Below are 24,359 nucleotides of genomic sequence, written 5' to 3'. Positions count from 1 at the left end.
TGAGCAGAGAGCCCGATGCGGGGCTCAATCCCAGGACCCCGAGATCATGACCTGAGCTGAAGGCAGCGGCTTAACCCACTGAGCCACCCAGGCACCCCCAGCATTCACCTTCTGATCTGCTGGCCTCACCATACCTTAATCATAATAAAGCCGATATGTTAAAACACTCACCCACCCCATCTCTAAGACCTCACCATAAGGCTCCTATCTCCTACCTCCAGATGGTGATGGCCAGGGTGCACAGGACCCCGGTGAAGGATGGGAAAAAGAGCAAGAAGATGAAGAACGTCATCATCTGTGAGGCTCGCCAGGCTTTGCTTGGAGGCTGGAAATTCATCATCAGGCTGATCTGGAGAGAGAAACAGTCAGCTCCCATCTGCGGCCAGAGAAGCAGGCCAGAGGGACCCCACCTGGGCACTGGCTTCCTGATACTCTTTTCAGCACCAACCCCTACCATCCCCAATGCAATTTCAACCACCACAGGGTCACATGGGACTGAGAGAGGCTAATTGATTCCAACTTCAGATTGACTCACATTTTTGACGTAAAACATGATGAAAAGAGTAATCATTTGGATAAAGGGCAGCAGAGGGCAGAAGAAGGTTCCAATCCTATGAGGGAAAAAGAGTGTCAGAGGTCAGGGGGAGACACACAGAGTGAGGAGTAGGGGGAGATACAGGGGTTTGAAGGGAAGGGAAAGAGGGGATTACGGGTTGAACTGTGTTTCTCCAAAATGCATATGTTGGAGTCCTAACTCCCAGTACCTTGGAATGTGTTATATTTGGACATAGGGTCTTTAAAGAGGTAATTAAGGTAAAATGAGGTCACTAGGGTGGGCCCTAATGCAATCTGCCTAGTCCTTAAAAGAAGAGATTAGGACACAGATACACCCAGAGGAACCATGGGTCACTGCGAGAAGGTGCCATCTACAGACCAAGAACGGAGGTCTCAGAAGAAACCAACCCTATGAACACCTTGACCTTGGACTTCCAGCCTCCAGAATCGTGTTACTTAAGCCACCCCTCTTGTGGTACTTTGTCTATGGCAGTCCTAACAAAAGGGGGAGACTGTTCTGTCACTGCAAACCAGGAACACCCCCACCTTACCCAGGATCCTCACTTGTTCTCTTCCCAGCTTTGGGAAAGAGATTTTGCAGAAAACACCACCCACATACCACCAAATGGCCTTCAGCAAGCCCTAACCTAGGTGTCGCAAATGGGGGACATGTCCCTCTCCCTTCATGGCATTTAAGACAGTCTGAGGTCCTGCAGGGACAGGCATTAAATTGCACTGAATGGGGTGCCTGGGTGGCTCAGTTGGTTGAGCGACTGCCTTTGGCTCAGGTCATTATCCTGGAGTCCCAGGACTGAGTCCCACATCAGGCTCCCTGCTCAGCAGGGAGTATGCTTTTCCCTCTGACCTCTCCCCTCTCATGCTCCTTCTCTCTCATTCTCTCTCTCTCTCACATAAATAAATAAAATAAAATAAAAAAATCTTTAAACTGCACTGAGTTACACATGAGAAGGGCATTCCCCCTCAATTCTCCCTAATGTTCCTAAGTGCCAAGAGAAGAAAATCATGCTCTGTTGGCCCTAACACTTGCCCACATCCCTTTTTTTCCCTGAAAGAAAGGGGGGGGGGGCAGGAAGATTTAAACTAAGAGCCTTGGCAGATAGCAACACCTAGCTAGAATTAAATGACTGTGTTGGCTTGGTTTTATTTTATTTTTTTTTAAAGTGACTGACACTTTTCTTTAAGTAATCTCTTCACCAGAAATGGGGCTCAAACTCACGACCCTGAGATCAAGAGTCGGATGCTCTACCAACTGAGCCAGACAGGTGCCCTGGTTTGATTTTCTTTTCAAGTTACTTGAAATTTCTCTCAAATGACACTAGTTTTCCATTTATGGTTGAAGAATAAAGATGTCTTTAACAACGTAAGTAGGGACACCTGGGTGGCTCAGTCGGTTAAGCATTTGCCTTCAGCTCGGGTCATGACCCCAGAATCCTGGGATCGAGCCCCACACTGGCTGCCTGCTCAGTGGGCAGTCTGCTTCTCCATCTCCTGCTCCCCCTGCTTGTGCTCCCTCTCTCGCGGTCAAATAAACATACACCAAAAAATAGGCTGGTGTGCAAAAGCCTAAAGTTTGGGAAACACCTCACCTCACCTCTATCATCATCCCTAACATACACTCCCTTTCTGTTGTCTTCTTTTTTTAGAATGAAAGAGAGTGAGAAAGGGAGGGGCAGAGAGAGAATGCCAAGCAGGGTCCACATCCAGCATGGAGCAGATGAGGGCTCGAACTCACAACCCTGAGATCATGACCTGAGCTGAAACCAAGAGCCGGATGGTCTACAGCTGAGCCACCCAGGCACCTTTCTGTTATCTTCTTTTATTTTAATTATCTAAATTCAATTAGCCAACATATAGTACATCATTAGTTTTTGTTGTAATGTTCAATGATTCATTAGTTGCGTATAACACCCAGCGCTCATCAGATCATATGCCCTCCTTAATGCCCATCACCCACTTACCCCTTCCCTCCACCCCTCTCCTTTCTACAACCCTCCATTTGATTTCAGGAGTCTACAGTCTTTCATGGTTTGTCTCCTCTCTGATTTCTTCCCATTCCGTTTTCCCTCCCTTCCCTATAATCCTCCATGCTATTCCTTATATTCCACGTATGAGTGAAACCATATGATAATTATCTTTCTCTGACTGACTTATTTCACTAAGTGAAATAGTTTCATCTTTCAAAGCTCATCAGCAAAGGCAATATTCTCCTAAAATGCACAGAGGTTAAATCTAGAACTGCCATGGAGAAAGGAAAAGATACATGTGTTTTCAATTGTGCTTATTTACAATTTATTAATGCAAACCGTAAAGGCCCAGAAGTAATGATGGTCACCTCTGATTGTAACTTTTCCCCCACTTCATGGCTACTGGAACCTTCTTCAAGTGGTCAGTAGTATGAGGTCTTGGTTTCTAGGATTCAAAAACCCAACCAGAGGCGCCTGGGTGGCTCAGTGGGTTAAAGCCTCTGCCTTCAGCTCGGGTCATGATACCAGGGTCCTTGGATTGAGCCCCATGTCGAGCTCTCCGCTCCCCGGAAAGCCTGCTTCCTCCTCTCTCTCTCTCTCCCTGCCTGCCTCTCTGACTACTTGTGATCTCTGTCTGTCAAATAAATAAATAAAATCTTAAAAAAAAAAAAACAACCAAAGTAAGCACTTGATAAATGGAAATATTTTGTTATTATCATATTAGCTGATTTATGAACATCCTTTATTAAAAAAATCTAAGAGTGACCCTATGTGCCATAAGGCCCAGCAATTCCACTTCTGGGTATATATCCAAAAGAACTGAAAGCAGGGTCTCAAAAAGACATTTGCATACCCATAATCATAGCAGCGTTATTCAGAGCAACCAAGGGGTAGAAGCAATCCAAAAGGCCATCATGGACGGATGGATAAACAAAATGTGGTGTATCCACACAATGGGATACTATTCAGTCTTACAAAGGGAAGAAGTGCTCTGTCAGCTACTATATGTAGAACCCAAAGAACATTATGCTAAGTGAAATACAGGAGTCACAAAAAGATAAACTCTGCATGATTCCACTGACATAAAGTATCTAGAGCAGTCAGACTCATAGAGACAGAAAATAGAGTGCGGGCTGCAAGGGGCTGGGGAAGGGGGAGCTGGGGAGTTTTTGTTTCATGGGTAGGGAGTTTCAGCTTTGCAAGATGAAGAGAGTTCTGGAGATCTATTGTACAGCTATGCAAATAGACACAGCTCAAATGTACATTTAGAAATGGTTAAGATGCCATCACGTGATGCATTTTCCTAACGTGGTTTTTAGAAAGTGCTCATAAGGGTAACAATAGCCAAAATATCCCCACTTACAAAATATTTCTGAGTTGGTCTGAAGATTTTCAAAACTTACCACACCAGAGTTTGTGCATAGATCAGTTCCAGGACATTCCTGGCAATGTCGAACTCTTGTAAGCCAGAACTTGTGATAAACTGCATCCCAATGAGTCTGTGAAAAAAACATCTGAGTTTAGTACCCAAATCATCAACTCTCTCCTTCAAAAGATTCCCAAAGCAGAGGCTCACCAGTTTGGAATAAAGTCATAAGTACCCTTAAAAATGTTTGAAGGGGGGCGCCTGGGTGGCTCAGTGGGTTAAAGCCTCTGCCTTCGGCTTAGGTCATGATCCCGGGGTCCTGGGATGGAGCCCCGCCATCAGGCTCTCTGCTAGGCAGGGAGCCTGCCTCCCCCCCGCCTCTCTGCCTGCCTCTCTGCCTACTTGTGATTTCTGTCTGTCAAATAAATAAATAAAATCTTTAAAAAAAAATGTTTGAAAGGTTCCAAGTACAAGCATATTTTCAAAGAAATAATTGAAGGACTTGAGGGAAAATGGAATTAATACAATGCATTTGAATACAGATATTGCTGAAGTGGTTTAAAACAATTTTAGAGGGGTGCCTGGGTGGCTCAGGTTAAGCATCTGACTCTTTGATTTCAGCTCATGTAATAATCTCAGAGTTGGGGATTCCTAGTGGCTCAGTTGTTAAGTGTCTGCCTTTTGCTGAGGTCATGATCTCGGGATCCTGGGATAAAGCCGTGTATTAGGATCCCTGTTCCTCTTTTTCCCACTCCCCCTGTTTGCCTTCCCTCTCACTGCGTCTCTGTCAAATAAATAAAATCATAAATATTAAGTAAATAAATAAAATTCCCACTGGGAAAAAAAAAAAAAAAACAACAGAACAAAACAAAAAAACCTCCTCACCTTTACATCCAGACTCTGGACCCAAGCTATAATAAAAGTGAGGTTGGGCAGACTGAGTGAGGAGACTGGGCATGTAAGCTACCCACTGAGGAAAGAATCTTTACGTCATGCCATCTTATCATGAGGGCAGCTCACAGAAACTTGTACGCGTCTATAAGGAATGAGATGCTCAGCATATTATTAACAAATAAATGAATAAATCAATGAAAGAGGACTACACATGGGCCAATGAGAACACTGCCTCAATTCTGTATACCTGGTTTCTAAAATAACAATGAGCACATTAATCAAATCCAACTAAATGATTGATGACATAAGTCCAGATGTACTGTCAGGGAGAGATGCCACAGCAGGGTCTTAAGATTAATTAGCGCAAACACCACAATGATGTGCAGTGTGACCCTATTTCTGTCTTTGAAATTATATAGTATGTACACACACACACACACACACATACACACACACAGCAGTATGCGCATAGAAAAATCTGGAACGATATACACTAGAATGAAAATTATCTACAGCGGAAAGTTCTCAAATGACTTTCAGTTTCTGTGTTTTGATTCTAGCCTTTATTTTTTTTTCCAAGAGAAGGTTGTAAAGGGCTAGCTGAACCAAATGAACCTGAACAACAGGGCTGTCAGGTAAAACTGAAATATCGGTTAATTCAGAAGAAAGCAGTATCCCAAAGAACTAAAGGCAGACTTGTAACAGTACACAATAAAAAGTACACAAGGGACACCTATGTACTAGTATATAAGCGTAAAAGATAACCATCCTTCCTGCTCAGCCAAGACAACAGCTTTGGTTCCAACATCAGGTATTAATTACTCAAGGCTGACAGATATTTACCTCCTCAAGAACTCGCCCAGGAAGGAATCAGCTAAAGAGAACACAAAATCCATCAGAAGGAGTCGGTAGATTTCCTGGCCAATGAGGGTTTCCCAACACTGAAAGGCAAACAAGAGTCAGGAGATGGGAAGGGGCTGTTGCTTCCTGCTCAACTCCCATCTGTTCCTGGCATTCTGCACTCATTAGGACATGACATTCATTAGGACTAGGTCAGTTTGACTGAGACCTTGCATACCCAGAAAAGCAGACCCACTCTAGGCACAGATGCAACATTAATTTGTTGAGTTTGTTTTCAAGGATGTTTATTCCCTGTCTGTGCCCCTTCTCCCCCCCAGTAATTCTGGTCCCCCACATGTGTCCCAAACTTTCCCTTCTCACTATCTCTCCTCTTAAAACTTTTCATCCCTGTCCTATGCTCTCTGGATCCCATTTTTCAGCCAGGGAGAGCAGAAGGCATCAATGGCAATAAGGCCTTCACCCTTTTCATTAACCTTAAGAAAATCCATTAATATCTGCAAGACTAAGAAAGCGGCCTAGGGGTTTAGCAGGCTAGCACAAATTGGAACGCTGACTTATTCAGTTCATGGGACTGGTGGTCAATTATTTCTGCAGGAAGTCAGTTCTATGAGCTGATGGACTGGGAACTTTTAGATTTGGCCAAACAAGAAGAGGGTGGTTTTCAGTGTACAGCCCAAGGATGGATGGATGGATGGATGGGTAAATGGGCAGATGAATGGAAGGATAATATGATATATACTCTAAGATCATGAATAGAAATTCTGAGAAACCAGAGAAACTCACTTCCTCCCTGGTGGTCAAAAGGTTAAGAAACCAAACTCAAGGCAGAACAGCATAGAAATCTCACCTCTTCACCAGCCTGGGCCACAATGTTGAGCCAATAGTAGCAAAGAATTCCAATGATTGATATTTTCAGAAAGATGTTTCTAAATAACAGAAGAGAAAACAACTACCATTACCTTCCATGACAGTCATTAGAACTGTTCGCTGATATTTCCCTTTGATCCCATGATAGGACTGAAATTTCTGCTCCCCTCTGGTTTGAGTGGGGCCATAGGGCTAGTTCTGGCAAATGAGTTGTGAGCAGAAGTGATGTGTGTCCCTTTGTGTCACTTCAAGACTGGAGCATTTAAATGCCAGTGAGATTCTAGAGCTCACTGTCTTCCCTCTGGAATGGCCATCAGCAATATTTGAGATGCTTTCTGCTCTCAGTCTGGATCCCTGCATGAATGACATGACCAAAACCCCCTCTCATCTACAAGGGACAATATAGTATAAGCAAGAAATAAATCTTTGTGTTCTAAGCCACTGAGACTGAGTAGAGAGGGTATGTTTGTTACTGCAGCATAACCTAATTCATATCAACTGATCTAACCTTTTTTGGTGCATCTCCAAACTATCTGACTTCACTTCTCACTGACTGTATTAACAGTAAATGTACATACTATTCACTGGGTGCTGACCATAGACAGTACACTGTGTTAAGAACTTTACTGAACCACCTTAATCTTTACAACTTAATACTTACAACTTTATAACTTTTTTTTTTTAAGATTTTATTTATTTATTTGACAGAGAGAGATCACAAGCAGGCAGAGAGGCAGACAGAGAGAGAGGAGGAAGCAGGCTCCCTGCTGAGCAGAGATCCCAGGACTCTGAGATCATGACCTGAGCCGAAGGCAGCAGCTTAACCCACTGAGCCACCCAGGCACCCCACAACTTTATAACTCTTAATCCTTACAATCATATCATCATGCAGATAGTATTTTATGTCTATCTTACTGATGAAGAAACTGAAGCTTTGAGGTGAAACAATTTGTCCAAGGTCACACAGTTTGCAAGGGGTTGAAACTGAGGACCATCTGCTCTACGAGCCTGAGCTCTTAAACCCAGTCATTTTGCCTTAAGTCAACACCTGCTGGTTTTATAGGGCTTCAGCACTGGTGTGCCAAGAACTGTGTGCCACTAGACCAGTGGTTCTCAAAGTGTGTCCTCCAACCCCGTAGTATCGGCCTTATCTACAAATTTGCTAGAAAGGCAAATTTTCAGGCCCTACCCCAGAGCTACAGAATCAGAAACTCTGGGGATGGGGCCAAGCAATCCCTTCAGGTAATTCTAGTGTGTGCTGAAGGTTGAGAACCACAGCGTTAGACAGTAAGTTCCATGAAGGAAGGGAACTGGATTTGTCTTTTTCAATGCAAGATCCCTGATTTCTTGCCCATACCTCTCTTGCAGCAGATGCTCCATATATCTGGATTAATGCATTAGTGTACCTTTATTGCAGGGTCGTTCCATATTAAAGTTGAAAACACACTCGTCTAAGCTGAGAAAAGCTCATCTTAGATCGAAAAGAATTGTCTATTTCTGAGCTTTCCCATTCTCTCTTCATGTAGAGAAGATTTTGAATATTTTGAGTATTTTGTGAAGTGGTACAAATGGCTGATGTCTATGAAAAGACAATTAACCTCTTTAGGGATCAGGAAAAACACAAATAGCAAAGTGATTGGTTCAAAATGGCCTGCTGAGGGGCGCCTGAGCGGCTCGGTGGGTTAAAGCCTCTGCCTTCGGATCAGGTCATGATCCCAAGAGTCCTGGGATCAAGCCCCGCACGGGCTCTCTGCTCAGCAGGGAGCCTGCCTCCCCCTCTCTCTCTGCCTGCCTCTCTGCCTACCTGTGATCTCCGTCTGTCAAATAAATAAATATAATCTTTAAAAAACAACAAAAACAAAATAAAACAAAAACAAAATGGCCTGCTGAGCACACAGGTCTACCACCCTCCCTCCAAATTCTCCAAATGAGGTTGGCAAGCTGATCAGGAGTCAGATCTCAGATGCTGTGGAAGGCAAGGGCTCTCGAATTGATCAGTAAAGAAATTCAATTTGCCTTGTACAGACCTATTATTATAAATACCCATAACCAGGAACTGGTCAGGGAACTAGCCAGAAGAAGGAATAAGGACAAAACCTAGGGAATTTTATGCTATGTTTATTGAAACCCCGGGGTCACCTCTAGCACAAAAAGGCACACCCTCCCAGGCAATGATTTGCCAAAAGCACCCCCTCCACCTCCATATGGGTGTGTGAATTACAAAAATGCCCCTTTTCCTCCCAGCCAAGGCAATGGCTACCAAGGCTCAGAGCTTGACTAATGGGAACACTTGATAAATTTCAGTCCCCACACAACTCCTCAGCCAGGAACCTTTTTTGCAGTCAACAACATACACATCTGTACATCTCATAACTGAGACCTATGTTAATCCTCAGGCTGATTGCAATTGGGGGAAAGATAAGCCCTTACTTTGAGCAAAAGGCAGGTGGACTTCACTGTATTTTCTGAGCGCTTTTTGGATTTTCTGGCTACGAAACACTTTATTCTTGGACATCTTTCTGACAACAGCACTTTGGTCCTTGAGCCTAACCCTACCTGCCCTCCATGGTACTGGAGGCTGGTGTTGGACAAGGCGGGCACACCTACCGGATCAGGAGGGTATAGACTTCATGCCGTGGCACCTCATACCGCTCCACCAGCCTGAACAGGGAGTAGAGACGTGGCACAGCCAGATTGATGCAAGACACAAGGAAAGGCAGTAACAGCACTGCCCCGGGGTTCCTGTGGTTCTTCAGGAACTGCAGAGGACGGAGGGAAAGAAATGAGATGCCAGGTGTGCACTGAACTCCTGTCGGCCTCCCACAGAAGGCTGTCCACAATGGGGAAAACCCAGGAGTAGCTTCTCTGGGATTAGCTATCAAGGTACCCGTTCTTGAGCACTTACCCTGAGTCAAGCATCACCCACATGACTGCATGTAATCCTCAGGACAGCCAATCAGGTGGGTATGAATAGACTTATCTGATGGGCAAACTGAGGTCAGAGTGGCAAAAATGCTCGCCCAGGGTCACTCACTACCAAGTGGAAGATTTGAACCAGGTCGATGTGCCTTAGAGGCCTGAATGCAAACGGCCATTCTATGATTTTACAATCCTTGGCAAGAGGTCTGGGGCGACAAGAAGGTGTGCCCTGGCCATTGAAGCAAAACTTTAGATCTGGTGAAGCTACAGCACGTGGGTATCGATCACTGTAGAATTTTCCCTCCCCTCTCCTGTGCGGCCCTGTTCTTTTACACCAGGCTTCGCTGTCATTGGGTGCTGAATTAGGAGAAAGGGGGGCCTCTGCCAGACCATGCCATACCTTTGTATGAGGTCAAGAGAGACACCCCTTCCTTCATGTGGATGCAACACTCTGGTATTTGGCTCAGGGTGGGGTCTCGGGTGCCCCTCAGCCAGTATCCTTGGAGTAAGGGATTCCTGTGGGTTTTTCTTCTGTCTCCCACTACCCCCTTCCCCCACCCTGCCTCCCTTTACCTCTGGATGGTTTTGAAAGCCCCACCTCCCCTTTTGGCGATATTTTTGTAACCAGGGTAAGATAGATCAAATGTTGCCCCCTCCCCATGCTTATGAGCTTCAAGACCTGGGGCCAGATGCATAGCTTCTCTGAGGCCCTTTTCCCTGTCTGTGTAATGAAGAGATTATCATGTAACCCATAGAGTCATTTCAAGAATTAAGTAAGACCAGGGGCACCAGGGTGGCTCACTCAGTGAAGTGTCTGACTCTTAATATTGGTTCAGGTCATGATCCCGGGGTCCTGGGATCAAGCCTTGCTTCGGGTTCCATGCTCAGTGGGGAGTCTGCTTAAGATTCTCTCCCTCTGCCCTTGCCCCACCACTCTCTCTCTGCCTCTCAAATAAATAAATAAATAGATAGATAGATAGATAGATAGAATTAAATGAGACCAAATAGGACAAGATCTGGCCCCTAAATAACACAGGTAGGACATCATTCACTCATTCTCAGGAAACTATAGTTGCCAATGAATGTGACCCCTGCCTGGCACAGAGCAGACGTTCAAACAATTCCACTTCTGCCTCCTCACCCCGTTACCTGCCCTCCTTCACTTCAGGTGGGTGTAGAGAAAAGCTTCCAGGTGAAGAAGAAACTCAATAGTCTTCTTTATGCCTACAGCTACCTGGTCACATCCTAAGTAGGGCATTGTTAAGGCCTTAAGCACTGAGACTTAATTTCCCCTCTTTCAGGGCACACCTCAGCATGGATGATGGCAAACCCTTAGGTTTATATAATCCCACATCCATTTTCTCGCTGGTTTCTCCCTTACTTATTCACCCATTCGGCTGAGCATCTACTATGTACGAGGTATTGGGCCTAGAGCCCCACTACCATCTTTTGAAGACAGATGTATCAACAGGTTTTTTCAATACTACACATGAGAAGGGCACAGGGATAGGAATACCCAACTCAGTCTAGTGAGGGTGGTGGTGGTGAGGAAATGACTGTGCTGAGGTCTAGAGGAGGAGGAGTTCACCAGATAAGGGAATAAGGGGAGATGGGGTGGAGAATGAACTGCATGTGTCCCATCTCGAGATAAGGAAAGGCATGGGGTGTTCAGGGAACTGTGTTCAGTTCAGCACTGAGTGCTGGTGTGTAGGATATGGGTAGTTGTGGGGTGTTGAGACTGGAGATATGGGCAGGGTCAGATCATATAAGATCTGTCAATCGTGCCATGGAGGATGGATTTTATATTGAGGGCAACAGGAAGCCATTAAAGAAAGTGACGTAATCAGACCCACCTGTACCACAATTCTAAAAGTCAGCAAACTGGCCACAATGAGCCCCTTTTCCAGGGGATCTGAAAGTCAAAACCTACAGAAAAACAGTACTTTGCCCAGATCTCCCAGCTAATTAGTCTCCAAGTTCATATCATTAGGAAATAAAGAAAAAAGCAAACATCTTTCATCACCCACAGTACTGGACACTAAGTAGACTCTTCACCTAACTCTTCTCTGGTCCTGACCACACACCCACAAAACCATGTACCATCATTCCTGTTTTTGCAAGTGAGGAATACAGGGCTTAGAAAGGTTAACTCATTCACAAAAGTCCATCAGATCACAATACTTCCTGAGTATCTACTCAGTGCCAGGGGCAGTGGGAGGCATTATTTTTTTTTTTTTTCAGCATAACAGTATTCATTATTTTTGCACCACACCCAGTGCTCCATGCAATCCGTGCCCTCTACAATACCCACCACCTGGTGCCCCCAACCTCCCACCCCCCACCCCTTCAAAATTCTCAGATCGTTTTTCAGAGTCCATAGTCTCTCATGGTTCACCTCCCCTTCCAATTTCCCTCAACTCCCTTCTCCTCTCCATCTCCCCTTGTCCTCCATGCTATTTGTTATGCTCCACAAATAAGTGAAACCATATGATAATTGACTCTCTCTGCTTGACTTATTTCACTCAGCATAATCTCTTCCAGTCCTGTCCATGTTGCTACAAAACTTGGGGATTCATCCTTTCTTTTTTTTTTTTTTTTTTACAGCTTTATAAACATATATTTTTATCCCCAGGGGTACAGGTCTGCGAATCGCCAGGTTTACACACTTCACAACACTCACCATAGCACATACCCTCCCCGATATCCATAACCCCACCCCCTCTCCCAACCCCCTCCCCCCATCGGGAGGCATTATTTTTATTAGAAACCCCAAATACGGGACGCCTGGGTGGCTTGGTTAAGCCGCCGCCTTCGGCTCAGGCCATGATCCCAGGGTCCTGGGATCGAGTCCCGCATCGGGCTCCTTGCTCAGCAGGAAGCCTGCTTCTCTCGCTGCCTCTGCCTGCCTCTCTGTCTCCTTGTGTGCACTCTCTCTCTCTCTCTCTGGCAAATAAATAAAATCTTAAAAAAAAAAAAAAGAAAGAAAGAAACCCCAAATACTAGGTGTGTGGTCCAAGTGCCCATCTCTCCACTAGCCCAGAGCTTCTAGCTCTGAGGTGTGCACACACATCACCTGGGGACATGGTAAAGATGGATTCCGAGTCTACGGGCCAAGGAGGGACCCAAGATTCTGCAATTTTTCACAAGCTTCCAGCTGACATCAATGCTGCTGGCCACGGAGTCTGGTGTGAGCAGCAGCTCTCTCCTGCCCTCCCCTCCAGCATCCCATCCCTTCACCTGGACTTTGGGGCTTCTGCCCCTGTGGTTACCTCTGAGTTGTTCTCAGCCAGGTAGTAAACAGCGACGCAGCAGGCAACCGCAACTCCAGTAGACACAAGCCAGGCCGCCAGGTGAGCAGAGAAGCGGATCAGCTGCTGATTGAGCGTTAACTTGACATTCTCCTGACGGATTTCTGACAGGTTTTCCTACAAGCACAACGAAGTCAAGCGGGCCCATGGCCCCCTCTCCACTGTTAGCAAAGACTCTCCGGGTCAGTCTTTGTGGCACTCTGAGACACAAACCCACCCCAGATCCACAGAAGAAAGGGGAAAGTTGATGTTGGACATGGATTATGAGAGAGCCATGGGAAAAATCTCAAAAGGACCAAGAATCCCCATCAGGGTGTCAAACACCTTTCAGGAACAGAAGGGACCAACAGATTAGGACCGTGCTCTTAAGGAAAGTTCTTTCAAGTTATGAAACTCTTTTTTGAAAAATAAGGCTGGGTATTTATACCAAGGAAGTTAGCATTTTCAAACCTCTTATCAAAGAAAAGCCCTTGCTTATAAATTCTGCTTGCTCTTTTTTTTTTTCCTATCTCACCCATTTCCACCACCAAGCCGCCCCCCGCCACCGCCCTGGCAACCATCAGTTTGTTCTCTGTATTTAAGAGTCTGTGTTTGGGGGGTGCCTGGGTGGATCAGTCATTAAGCGTCTGCCTTCAGCTCAGGTCATGATCCCAGGGTCCTGGGATCAAGTCTTACATCAGGCTCCCTGCTCAGCAGGGAGCCTGCTTCTCCCTCTCCCACTCCCCCTGCTTGTGTTCCCTCTCTCCATCTCTGTCAAATAAATAAATAAATAAATCTTTTAAAAAAAAAAAAAGTCTGTGTTTGGGTTTTTTGTTTGTTTATGGGTTTTCTCCCCCTCTTTCTTTTTAATAAATGTTTTTCTACAGACCAGAATTTCTCAACCTCAGCATCAGTGAAATTCTCAGCTGTTATTCTATGTTGTGACAACTCTCCTGTATATTACAGGATGTTTAGCAACATCCTGGCCTCCACCCATAGACACCAGTAGCACCCTCCCCCTCACTGTGACAATCAAAAAAGTCTCCAGATATTGTCACATGTCCCCTGAGGGGCAAAACTGTCCAGAGTTGAAAACCACTGGAAAAAAATGTTAAACTTGGAACTGTGAGGTCAAGAAGCATTTACATTTAACATTTTGGTATAAATCCCTCAGCTGTCCCCTAGGAAGCTCATACCAACTACAGACCTACTACAGCATGTGAAAAGTTCATTCCCTAAACCATTACCAGCACTGGGCATTATGAATTTTTTTAAAAGATTTTATTTATTTATGACAGAGAGAGAGAAGCAAGAGAGGGAATGCAAGCATGGAGAGTGGGAGAGTGAGAAGCAGGCTCCCTGCTGAGCAAGGAGCCCAATATGGGGCTCAACCCCAGGACCCCGGGATCATGACCTGAGCTGAAGGCAGACAGACGCTCAACCACTGAACCACCCAGGCACCCCAGCATTATGAACATTTTTAGGTGTTTTTGGTTCTGTGTTTTTTTTTTTTCTTTTCTTTTCTTTTCTTTCTTTCTTTTTTTTTCTTTCTTTTTTTTTTTTTTTTGCCACGCTCAGGGACCACCAAAAAAAAAAAATCATTATTACTTTAAGAAAAGTTACAGACATACTGAAGGAAGTTGCCATGGGAAGGTGCTGTGTAAAGCAAGCTTGCCTTACCCTGATTTCAGTGCTAAGATTCTTCTGTTTCAGCTTGACAGCTCTTTCGTGAGTGACGGTGAAGTCCCAGCAGAAAATCAGTTTAGCTATCCCTCTGGAGTAAATGTGGGGGTTGATGAAGTTGTTCCGGAAATACCTGGCCATGCTGGGGAAGGCAGAAACGAAAATATTCAAAGTTATTGAAGCAGACACTGGGGATGCAGGAATTAAACAAAGGAAAGTCTGATCATTAACAGCAAAAGGCAACATGGAAGAGCTAGCAGCAGGTTCTACTGGGACAATAAGATCACAGACATAATGGTTAAGAGCACTGGCTTTAAGATCTGACAAGTCAGCCTGGCTGACTATCCTGGATGGCGACTTGGGGGATCTTTGTTCTTTCAACTGCTATGAGCCTCAGTTTCCACATCTATATAATGGGAATAATAACAGGACCCATTCACAGAGCTTTGTATGAGTTTCTGCTTGCCGCTGCACCGAAGTGCCCCAAACTTACTGGCTTAAAACAACACACATGTATTCTCTTATTAGAAGTCAAAAGTCAGAAGATGGTTCTAAACTCAAGGTGTCAGCAGAGCTGTGTTCCTTATGGATGCTTTGGGGGAAAATCTGTTCCTCTGACTTTTCCTGCTTCTAGAGGCTGCCTGCATTCCTTGGCTTATGGTCCCTCTCAACTTCAAAGCCAAGAGAGCAGTATCTTTCATCCTCTCTGACCTTGACCCTCCTGCCTCCCATTTATAAGACCCTTATGATTAAGTGGCCCATCTTAACATCCTTAATTTAGTCACATCTGCAAAGACCCCTTTGCCAGGTAAGGTAACATATTCACAGCTTCTGGGGATTAGGACCTGACCTTTTTGGGAGGCAGGAGGGCACTGTTCAGCCCACCATGAGCGGCAACACAGTGTTTAGAACAGTGGGCTCTTTATAAAAGCAGATGCTATTATCACAGTGACGACAGCAGGACTCAGTGACATCAGCCCAGGAAGCACTTAGCACTGAGCCTGACACGTAAAAAATGCTGAGCAAAATGACACTGCCTCTCCAAAATTTGCCACTGACTTAACAGCAGCTTAAGAAACATTTCCTAGTTTGAATAAAATAGAACAAAATGAAATCTCATTTTTTGAGTTAGAGTGCCGGCAGTGAGGTTGTTATGGGCTGAACTGTATAACCTAAAAGTTCAAATGTTGAAGTCCTAACCCCCAGTAACAACGGTATTTGGAAATCAGGTCTTTACAGAGGTAATTTTATTAAAATGAGGTCATCACGGTGGACCCTCGTCCAATATGATTGGTGTCCTTACAGGAAGAGGAGATTAAGACTTAGACATTCACTGAGGAAAGACTGTGTGAAGTCACAGTGTGAAGGCAGCTGTCCATATGCCAAAAACGGAGGCCTCAGAAGAAACCAACACGCCAACACCTTGACCTTAGACTTCTAGCCTCCAGACCTTGAGAAACACATTTCTGTGTTTAAGCCACCCAGCCTGTGCATGATGGTTATGGAAGACAGAGGCTGAACATCTGTACCTCCTCTCTAACAGTTGTCAAAGGGACAATTGTCCCTCCATACCCTTCTTGCCATATAACTAGTTGAGTCACTGCATCCTAATTTTCAGACTGAACAATTTCTTTGAAAGCAAACAAAAACCTCCCTCCTTTACCTAAATTTATAGTCTATGTTTTAAAACAGGAACAATCAGGGGTGCCTTGGTGGCTCAGTCAGTTAAGCCTTTGCCTTTGGCTTAGGTCATGATCTCAGGGTCCTGGGATCAAGCCCTACATCGGGTTCTCTGCTTGGCGGGGAGCCTGCTTCCCCCTCTCTCTCTGCCTGCCTCTCTGCCTACTTGTGCTCTCTCTGTCAAATAAATAAATAAAATCTTTTAAAACAAATAAATAAAACAAGAATGATCAGACAGCAACAGGAAGTCAAAATTGCAGAGAAACTGTTTCCTTTGAGTCTCTTGAATTTTACCTAAATCTAAACCAAGCTTAGAATCAAGAAACACAGACACTCATACCTGAATAGCAAACTGAAAAAACAGATGATCAAACATGCTCCGATTGTGAAGAGATAGGCCAGCTGCATGTTGTAGGATGCCCCACCGTTCCCGTGCCGGATCGTAGAATTGGTGTAAAAGCCATAGTACATCACTGTGTTTCTAAAATAACCCTGGAAGGGATAATAAACCCCAGGTCAGGTGGGTCAACCGAAAAAACAATGACTATGGTCAGTCAGCACAGTGCATCTCTCCCATCTGCAAGAAACTTGCATCAGTCAGTTTAGATATTTTGTTTGTAGGGAAAGGGCACCCAAGGCTTCTGAGAATGCAGACATTTCATCACAAGGCTCTTTGAGCTGGAAAGGACTCTCAAGCCCTCCTTACAATGGAGGGAACCAGCTGTCACCACTTGAAACAGTGATCAAGCAAAGCATGACGAAAACCAGGAAAGCCAGCCATTAGTGGCCTCTGTCATCTGTTAAGTATTATGGTCAAATATGTTCAATAGGAAAGGAATCAAGCCATTAGGTCTAAATTTCAATTTACAGGAAATAAGGGACCAGAGGAACAAAGCAGGGAGTCCATAGGAAACAAGTCTGCATGACAACTGGCCCGGTTTCTTCAACAAGTCAATGTAACCAAGTCCATGTAAACTTGCTCCCTCTCCCTCTGCTCCTCCCCACACTTCTCTCTCTCTCAAGAAAAAAGGGGGCTGTGCCTGGAGAGATCATTCTAGATTAATTGAGAATTCAGAGAAAACGGCAAGTGAATGCAAAGTATAGACCTTAACTAGATCCTGGTCTGAAAGACCAGGCTAGGAAAGATGTTTGGGGCACAGCTGGGAAAAATCTGAATACAGTTTGGATTTTAGATAATAACGACTTTTAATTTTGCTAGGGGTAAGGACTGCAGAAAGTATCTTTATTTTTCAGAGATGCATGTTGAAGAAAATTGAAGTAAAATGTCTTGGCGTCTGTAATTTACTGTAAAATACTTCTAAAACCTAGTAAGATAAAACAATATGAAAAAATATTAACAATTTTAAAACCTAGGCAGTGAGTACATGAATGTTTACTTACTACTCTTTATTTTCCTTTAGGTTTGAAATTTTTCATAATAAAATGTTTCATACATACAAATGTACAAAATATACATTGGGGCATCTGGGTGACTCAGTCGGTTAAGTGTCTGACTCTGAGCTCAGCAGAGGTCTTGAGTCTCAGGGTTGTGAATTTGCCCCCTGTGTTGAACTCCATGTCCATATATACACATGTGCACATCATAATGAGGAGGAAAATGAAAATGAAATGTATACAATAATTCCACTTTAATGAATTTATCCCAAGGAAAAAAAATTTTTTTTAAGATTTTATTTATTTATTTGACAGACAGAGATCACAAGCAGGCAGAGAGGCAGGCAGAGAGAGAGGAGGGAGCAGGCTCCCTGCTGAGCAGAGAGCCCGATGTGGGGCTCGATCCCAGGACTCTGAGATCATGACCTGAGCTGAAGGCAGAGGCTTTAACCCACTGAGCCACCCAGGCACCCCCCAAGGAAAAATTTTTAACAGAAAAAGAAATTAAAAAGATAAATGGAAGAAATTTTAAAAGTAAACTTACAACATACTACTTCAAGAGTCAGAAAATTTTTTCTGTAAAGAGCTAGAGAGTAGGGGCGCCTGGGTGGCTCAGAGGGTTAAGCCTCTGCCTTTGGCTCAGGTCATGATCTCAGGGTCCTGGGATCGAGCCCCACATCGGGCTCTCTGCTCAGCAGGGAACCTGCTTCCCTCTCTCTCTGTGCCTGCCTCTCTACCTCCTTGTGATCCCTCTCTCTGTCAAATAAATAAATAAAATCTTAAAAAAAAAAAAAAGAGCTAGAGAGTAAACCTCTTTGGCTTGGCAGCTACAGTAATAACTCCACTTGGCCACCATAGTAGGAAGGCATTGCTGACACATAAAGAAAGGGATGTGGCCATGTTCTAGAGGAACTTTATTTATGGGCACAAATTTGAATTTCACGTATAATTTTCATGTTTCACAAAGTGTTATCCTTGTTTTGATTTTTTTTCAACCATTTAAAAATGTAGAAACAGGTGGCAGGCCAGATTGGACCCCAGCTACAATTTGTTGATCCCTGGTCTATAGAACACCAATGGGAGAAATGTCTTCTAGAAGGTAGACTCACAAGGCAGGGGCCATACGTCTCTCAGTAGAGAGCTGGGTAAATAAATCATGGCTGCTGTTGAAAACGATACCATTGACCTATATCAATGCTCAAGATACACAGTGAAGCAAAAAATGTTGCAAAGTAAGACCTTAGTATCCTGTTTTTTAAAAAAATTTTTAAAGATTTTGGGGCACCTGGGTGGCTCAGTGGGTTGGAGCCTCTGCCTTCGGCTCAGGTCATGGCCTCAGGGTCCTGGGATTGAGCCCCGCATCGGGCTCTCTGCTCAGCAGGGAGCCTGCTTCCCCACCACTTTCTCTCTGCCTGCCTCTCTGCCTACTTGTGATCTCTGCCTCTCAAATAAATAAATAAAATCTTTTTTTAAAAAAGTTTTAATTTATTTATTTGAGGGAGAGAGAGAGCACAAACAGGGGATGGGACAAAGGGAGAAGAAAACTCCCTGCTGAGCAGCGAGCCCGACGCAGGTCTCTATCCCAGGACCCTAAGATCGTGACCTGAGCCAAAGGCAGCTGCTTAACCAACTGAGCCACCCAGGCGCCCCATTTTTTTTTTTAATGTTTACCTATCTACCTACATATTGACCTAAGTATCTAACTGCATATGTTTGTATGTACATATCTATGTCTGTTTAGAAAGAAAATGGTGGACGAAGATATGCTCTGAGCTGAGTCATTAAACAAGGGAAAAAGGCTAACATGGACTTTCACTTAGTTTGCTCCCTTCTACAGTAGGTATCTTTCAAAAGGAGCACAGTATTTTGTAGAAAGAAAAATAAGAAAGAAAAGGTAACTCTATGAACACCAATAAGAGATGTCCACCATAGAGTGGGTGAAAGAAAGCAAGTCATAGGTGGTATATATGAATAATTCACCTTTTGTTAAAAAACAAAGGGATGCAGATGTGTGTATGCGTGTGTCTGTATGTGGATGTCCATATGTGCACAGAAAGGAAATCGTGAACAACACAAACCATTATATGGTTACCTTTAAAGACAGAAAGTTGGGACGCCTGGGTGGCTCAGTCATTAAGTGTCTGATTGACAATGTTGTGATTCCTAGAATAGGGCTTTAGCATTATTAATGAACCATGAGAGGAAGTTCAAGGCTGTGCTCCTCAACCATAACTTCAGAGAAGTCAGTTGAAGGAAAGGACTGAAGAAAAGGCTGGCCAATGTTTAAGAAAATCACTATAACCATCAGTTACTTGTTTCAGTTGACAACATATAATGGTTTACTGTTGTCATTGTCCATGTCTACAGATAATTTGTTTTTAAGATTTTATTTATTTATTTGACAGACAGAGATCACAAGTAGGCAGAGAGGCAGGCAGAGAGAGAGGTGGAGGCAGGCTCCCCGCGGAGCAGAGAGCCCGATGCGGGGCTCGATCCCAGGACCCTGGAATCATGACCTGAGCCGAAGGCAGAGGCTTAACCCACTGAGCCACCCAGGCGCCCCTATTTTGTATTTTTTAATAAAAAGACATTTGTAGGGCTCCTGTGTGGCTCAGTGGGTTAAGCCTCTGCCTTCGGCTCAGGTCATGATCCCAGGGTCCTGGGATCGAGCCCCGCATCAGGCTCTCTGCTCGGCAAGGAGCCTGCTTCCTCCTCTCTCTCTGCCTGCCTCTCTGCCTACTTGTGATCTGCCTGTCAAATAAATAAAGAAAATCTGTATTTAAAAAAAAAACATTTGTGCATTCCTGATAACTGAGTGCAAGAACCATGTCCCAATGTACTGCTTTCAACTTAAATCACTGAGGCATTTTTACTACTATTCTGTTAAAATCAGGATTTTAGTGTTTGCCATAACCAGATGAAAAGTTAAGAAGCAGCCTTTCTGTGGAGAGTAAGAATAATTGTGTACAAAGTAGAGAAATATCCAATTATGTGACAACCTTTGTGTAATAAAAATTTGTTTAAAGTTAAAAAAAAAAAAAAAGCGTCTGCCTTCGGCTCAGGTCATGATCCTTGGGTCCTAGGATCAAGCCCTGCATTAGACTCCCTTCTCAGCAGGAAGCCTGCTTCTCCCTCTCCCACACCCCCTGCTTGTGTTCCCTCTCTCCCTGTCTCTTTCTGTCTCTCTCTGTCTGTCAAATAAATAAATAAAATCTTAAAAAAAAAAAAAAGACAAAGTCTATTGTGTTGTGTATATGTTACTTTGGGGAAAAAAGATCTTAAAGCCTCACTTTCAGGGTACCTGGGTAGCTCTGTTGGATAAGTGTCTTGTTCCTGATTTCAGCTCAGGTCATGATCGGGGGGGTCCTGGGATTGAGCTCCATGTTGGGTTTCGAGCTCAGCGGGGAGTCTGTTTGAGATTCTCTTGCTCCCTCTCCCTCTGCTCCTCCCCCCACTTCTCTCTCTCAAATAAATAAATCTTTAAAACAAACAAACAAACAGGGATGCCTGGGTGGCTCAGTGGGTTAAAGCCTCTGCCTGCGGCTCAGGTCATGATTCCAGGGTCCTGGGATGGAGCCCTGCATCGGGCTCTCTGCTCAATGGGGAGCCTGCTTCCCCCTCTCTCTCTGCCTCTCTGCCTACTTGTGATCTCTGTCAAATAAATACAATCTTAAAAAAAAATAAAACAAACGAACAAATAACTAACTAAACCCCCACTTTCCCTATCATTTGACTCCCAGGAAAAGTGAGAGGTCTGGAAGGGGGACCAGCAAGGTATGTCCAGCGGATTCCCAGTGGGTGAACCCCGGGTGGGCAAAATGAAGGACTTACCGCCCCCGTGAAAAACTCCAGTCCGGTGAACTGGAGGGTGTTCTTCTCAGCCACAGTAAACTGAGGTATTATGATAAAGCTGAAGGTCACAATGAACGAGAAAATGTTGAACTTCAAAAGCCACCTCAGAAAGTTAAAATAGGAAAGGACGCTGGTTCCAAACTTGCCTCCGATGACCTTGAGCGTCTTCTGCCATAGGCTGATGGAACTGAGCAGCTCTGACAGGCTGTTCTTAGATCTCCGGTAAGCCTGGGGTAGGGACACCAAGCAGGAGGCTTGACATTCCCTCAACAAACACCTGAGTAGGTCCCACAAGAGCAAAGATGGCCACTGTGTCTAGAGAATTATAACAAGCCAGGCATGCACTACGCATGCTTATAAAAATGATCTCATTGAATCTGCGGGACCACTCTTCAAGGTGAGTACTATTATTACCTCCCAGGTTTGCTGTCGAAGGTGACACAGTAGCTCAGCTGTCCAAATAACTCAGCAACCTCTTAGACCTCTGCATCCCCACCTGGTTTCTCTGTACCTAGACCAACCCAATTTCTATGGCTTTCAATGAAAGAGCCCTCAATTTTGGTTTCTCTTCCCCTTGGATCCTTTCCATCCCCACTCTGCCACTTCCCTGTTTTTAACCTCTTGTGATGCCCATTTTTTGACTGTAATAGAGGCTTCTTACCCGTGAAATGGAGTTTAGACACTGGGCACAGCAATTGACCTCAAGCATACGACGGGACTGCTTACTTTTCTCCTTATCAACGATTTTCCTGTGGGGAGCAGCAGAAGAAAGGGAGAGACACCCTTGCTATGATGATTTTGTTTCCAAAATATTGACTGGGTGCCTATGATGTGGTAGGCACAATCCAGGTAGTGAGATAAAAGAGAATGATTTCCCTGGCTCATGGAACAGACATCTCTTCTAGTTGGAAGAGAAAGACAATAAACAATAAATAAAAGGTGTACTATGGAAAAGAAAAAAGAAAACAGAGCAGGTAAGGAAATTGGAAATCCTGGAATATGGACTGTGCTATAATTTGAAATAGCACAATATTTAAGCAAAGTCTTTTAGGCAGGGCGGGGTTAATGGCATGGATAAGGAATTGCTGTGTGCATAGGGAACAGCCAACCTGGGACCCCAAGGAGGCTGAGATGGCTAGAATGGAATGAGCATGGGGAAGAAAGAAGGGTTTGAGTGATAACCACTGTAGGGGGAGGGGCCCGATGAGTCAGTGGTCCTCAGCCTGGGGAGATGTTGACCCCCACTGGACATTTGGCAAAGTCAGGAGACATTTATGGTTGTCAAACTCTGGGGGAGAGAGGTTTGCTATCAACACCTGGTGGGTAATAGCCAGGGATATGTTCAACCCCCTACAATGAGCTGGACAGAACCCCACAACAGAGAATGATCCAGTCCCCAAGGCTGGTCATACTGGGGTTGAAAAATCCTGCTGTAAAGTCTCTGGGCCTCTCATAAGGCCCTTACCCTCCGACAGAGGCAGCCACGCAGAGTTTGAAATGGAAGAGTGTTTTCAGAAAGATCAGCCACAGTTGACTTCTTTACCCTTCCATGAATCCATTGCATGTACTTTGCTCTGGTGCTTTTCTGGTTTTCTTTGTCCACCCAAACACCCACCCCCACATCACTGTCTTCCAAGGCTCGGCTCACATGCCCTCCCGCTTCACCCAAGCAGCCTGCATTACTCTAGCTAGTCCTGTCACCGCAGTCTCCTCTACCTTGATTTGGCCTGACTTCCTTTTTCTCATGTGTAAGTTACTTGTTGACAAATCCATCTCCCCTGTCAGACTTTGTAAGTTATCTTAGCAGCCCCAGAACAATTGCATCATTGAATTATTTATTAGCAATTGTTGCATCCACTCCATTAGTTATTGCCAAGAGTACAAATTGCAAAAGAAAAAGGATGAGGAAGAATAAATGTGAAGTCTGATGGCTAAAACAGCCCTCATTCTTTCACTTTTTTTTTTTTTTTAAATTCCTGCCCTTAGAAAGCCTCTCTGGACTTTGTATTTTCCTTTTGTTCTTTCCAGTAAACTTTTAATTTTAGAGTATTTGAGATTTACAAAAATGTTGCAAAAACAGTATAGAAAATTCCTATACACTATTCACCATTTTCTCCTATTAACATCTTACATTTCTTTTTTTTTTTTTTAAGAGAGGGAGGAGGAGTAGCAGAGGAAGAGGGAGAGAGAACCTTAAGCAGGCTCCATGCTCAGTGCAGAGCCCAATGTGGGGCTCAATCTCACAACCCTGAGACCACGACCTGAGCTGAAATCAAGAGTTGGATGCCCAGGCCACTGAGCCACCCAGGCACCCCAACATCGGACATTTCCATGGTAGTTGTCGAAACTAAAAAGCCAACATTAGCACATATACAAGTACATAAACTCTGTACTATTCTGATTTCACTCATTCTTCCACCAACGCCATGTTCTATTCCAGGATCTCATCCCACATTCCATTTAGTTATTATGTCTCTTTAGAATCCTCTAGTCTCTGACAATTTTTCTGACTTCCCTTATTTTTTTTTAAAGATTTTATTTATTTATTTGACAGAGAGAGATCACAAGTAGACGGAGAGGCAGGCAGAGAGAGAGAGGGAAGCAGGCTCCCTGCTGAGCAGAGAGCCCGATGCGGGCCTCGATCCCAGGACCCCGAGATCATGACCTGAGCCGAAGGCAGCGGCTTAACCCACTGAGCCACCCAGGCGCCCTGACTTCCCTTATTTTTTATGTCCTTGACAATTTTGAGGAGTGCTGGTCAGGTATTTTGTAGAATGTCCCTCCACTGGGGTTTACCTGATCTTTTTCTCTGGTGATACTGTGGTTTTGGTACCACAGAGGGGATGTGCTCTTCTAACCACGGATCTCTGGGGATGCTAACCTGATCACCTAGTCAGGGGAGTGTTGGCCAGACCACATCCCTAGAAAGTTACTCTCCCTCACTTCTCATGCCCCACCTTTGACAGCACATCATTAAGTACAGCCCACGGTCCAGGTGAGAGGAAAGAGGAACGT

General features: G+C 44.5%; 1 protein-coding gene across 8 annotated transcripts in view; it reads right to left on the bottom strand.

The window, feature by feature from the left end:
• Positions 1-24,359, bottom strand: part of TMC5 (transmembrane channel like 5) — a 74,770-nt gene that overhangs the window by 11,392 nt on the left and 39,019 nt on the right. For all 8 annotated transcript variants that reach the window (XM_047713542.1, XM_047713544.1, XM_047713545.1 and 5 more), the window contains 11 exons: positions 22,006-22,093; positions 21,324-21,572; positions 16,438-16,589; positions 14,415-14,559; positions 12,717-12,872; positions 9,136-9,287; positions 6,509-6,587; positions 5,644-5,741; positions 3,944-4,039; positions 536-611; positions 216-349 (listed from right to left, as the gene is read on the bottom strand). In XM_047713542.1, the coding sequence (XP_047569498.1) occupies positions 216-349; positions 536-611; positions 3,944-4,039; positions 5,644-5,741; positions 6,509-6,587; positions 9,136-9,287; positions 12,717-12,872; positions 14,415-14,559; positions 16,438-16,589; positions 21,324-21,572; positions 22,006-22,093 (1,425 nt within the window). The remainder of the gene's footprint in view (positions 1-215; positions 350-535; positions 612-3,943; positions 4,040-5,643; positions 5,742-6,508; positions 6,588-9,135; positions 9,288-12,716; positions 12,873-14,414; positions 14,560-16,437; positions 16,590-21,323; positions 21,573-22,005; positions 22,094-24,359) is intronic.

The sequence above is a fragment of the Lutra lutra genome, chromosome 18, assembly GCF_902655055.1.
Source record: "Lutra lutra chromosome 18, mLutLut1.2, whole genome shotgun sequence".
NCBI classification, from domain to species: Eukaryota; Metazoa; Chordata; class Mammalia; order Carnivora; family Mustelidae; genus Lutra; species Lutra lutra.
The sequence above is the reverse complement of the archived record's forward strand: the minus strand, read 5'-3'. Positions and strand labels throughout refer to the sequence as shown.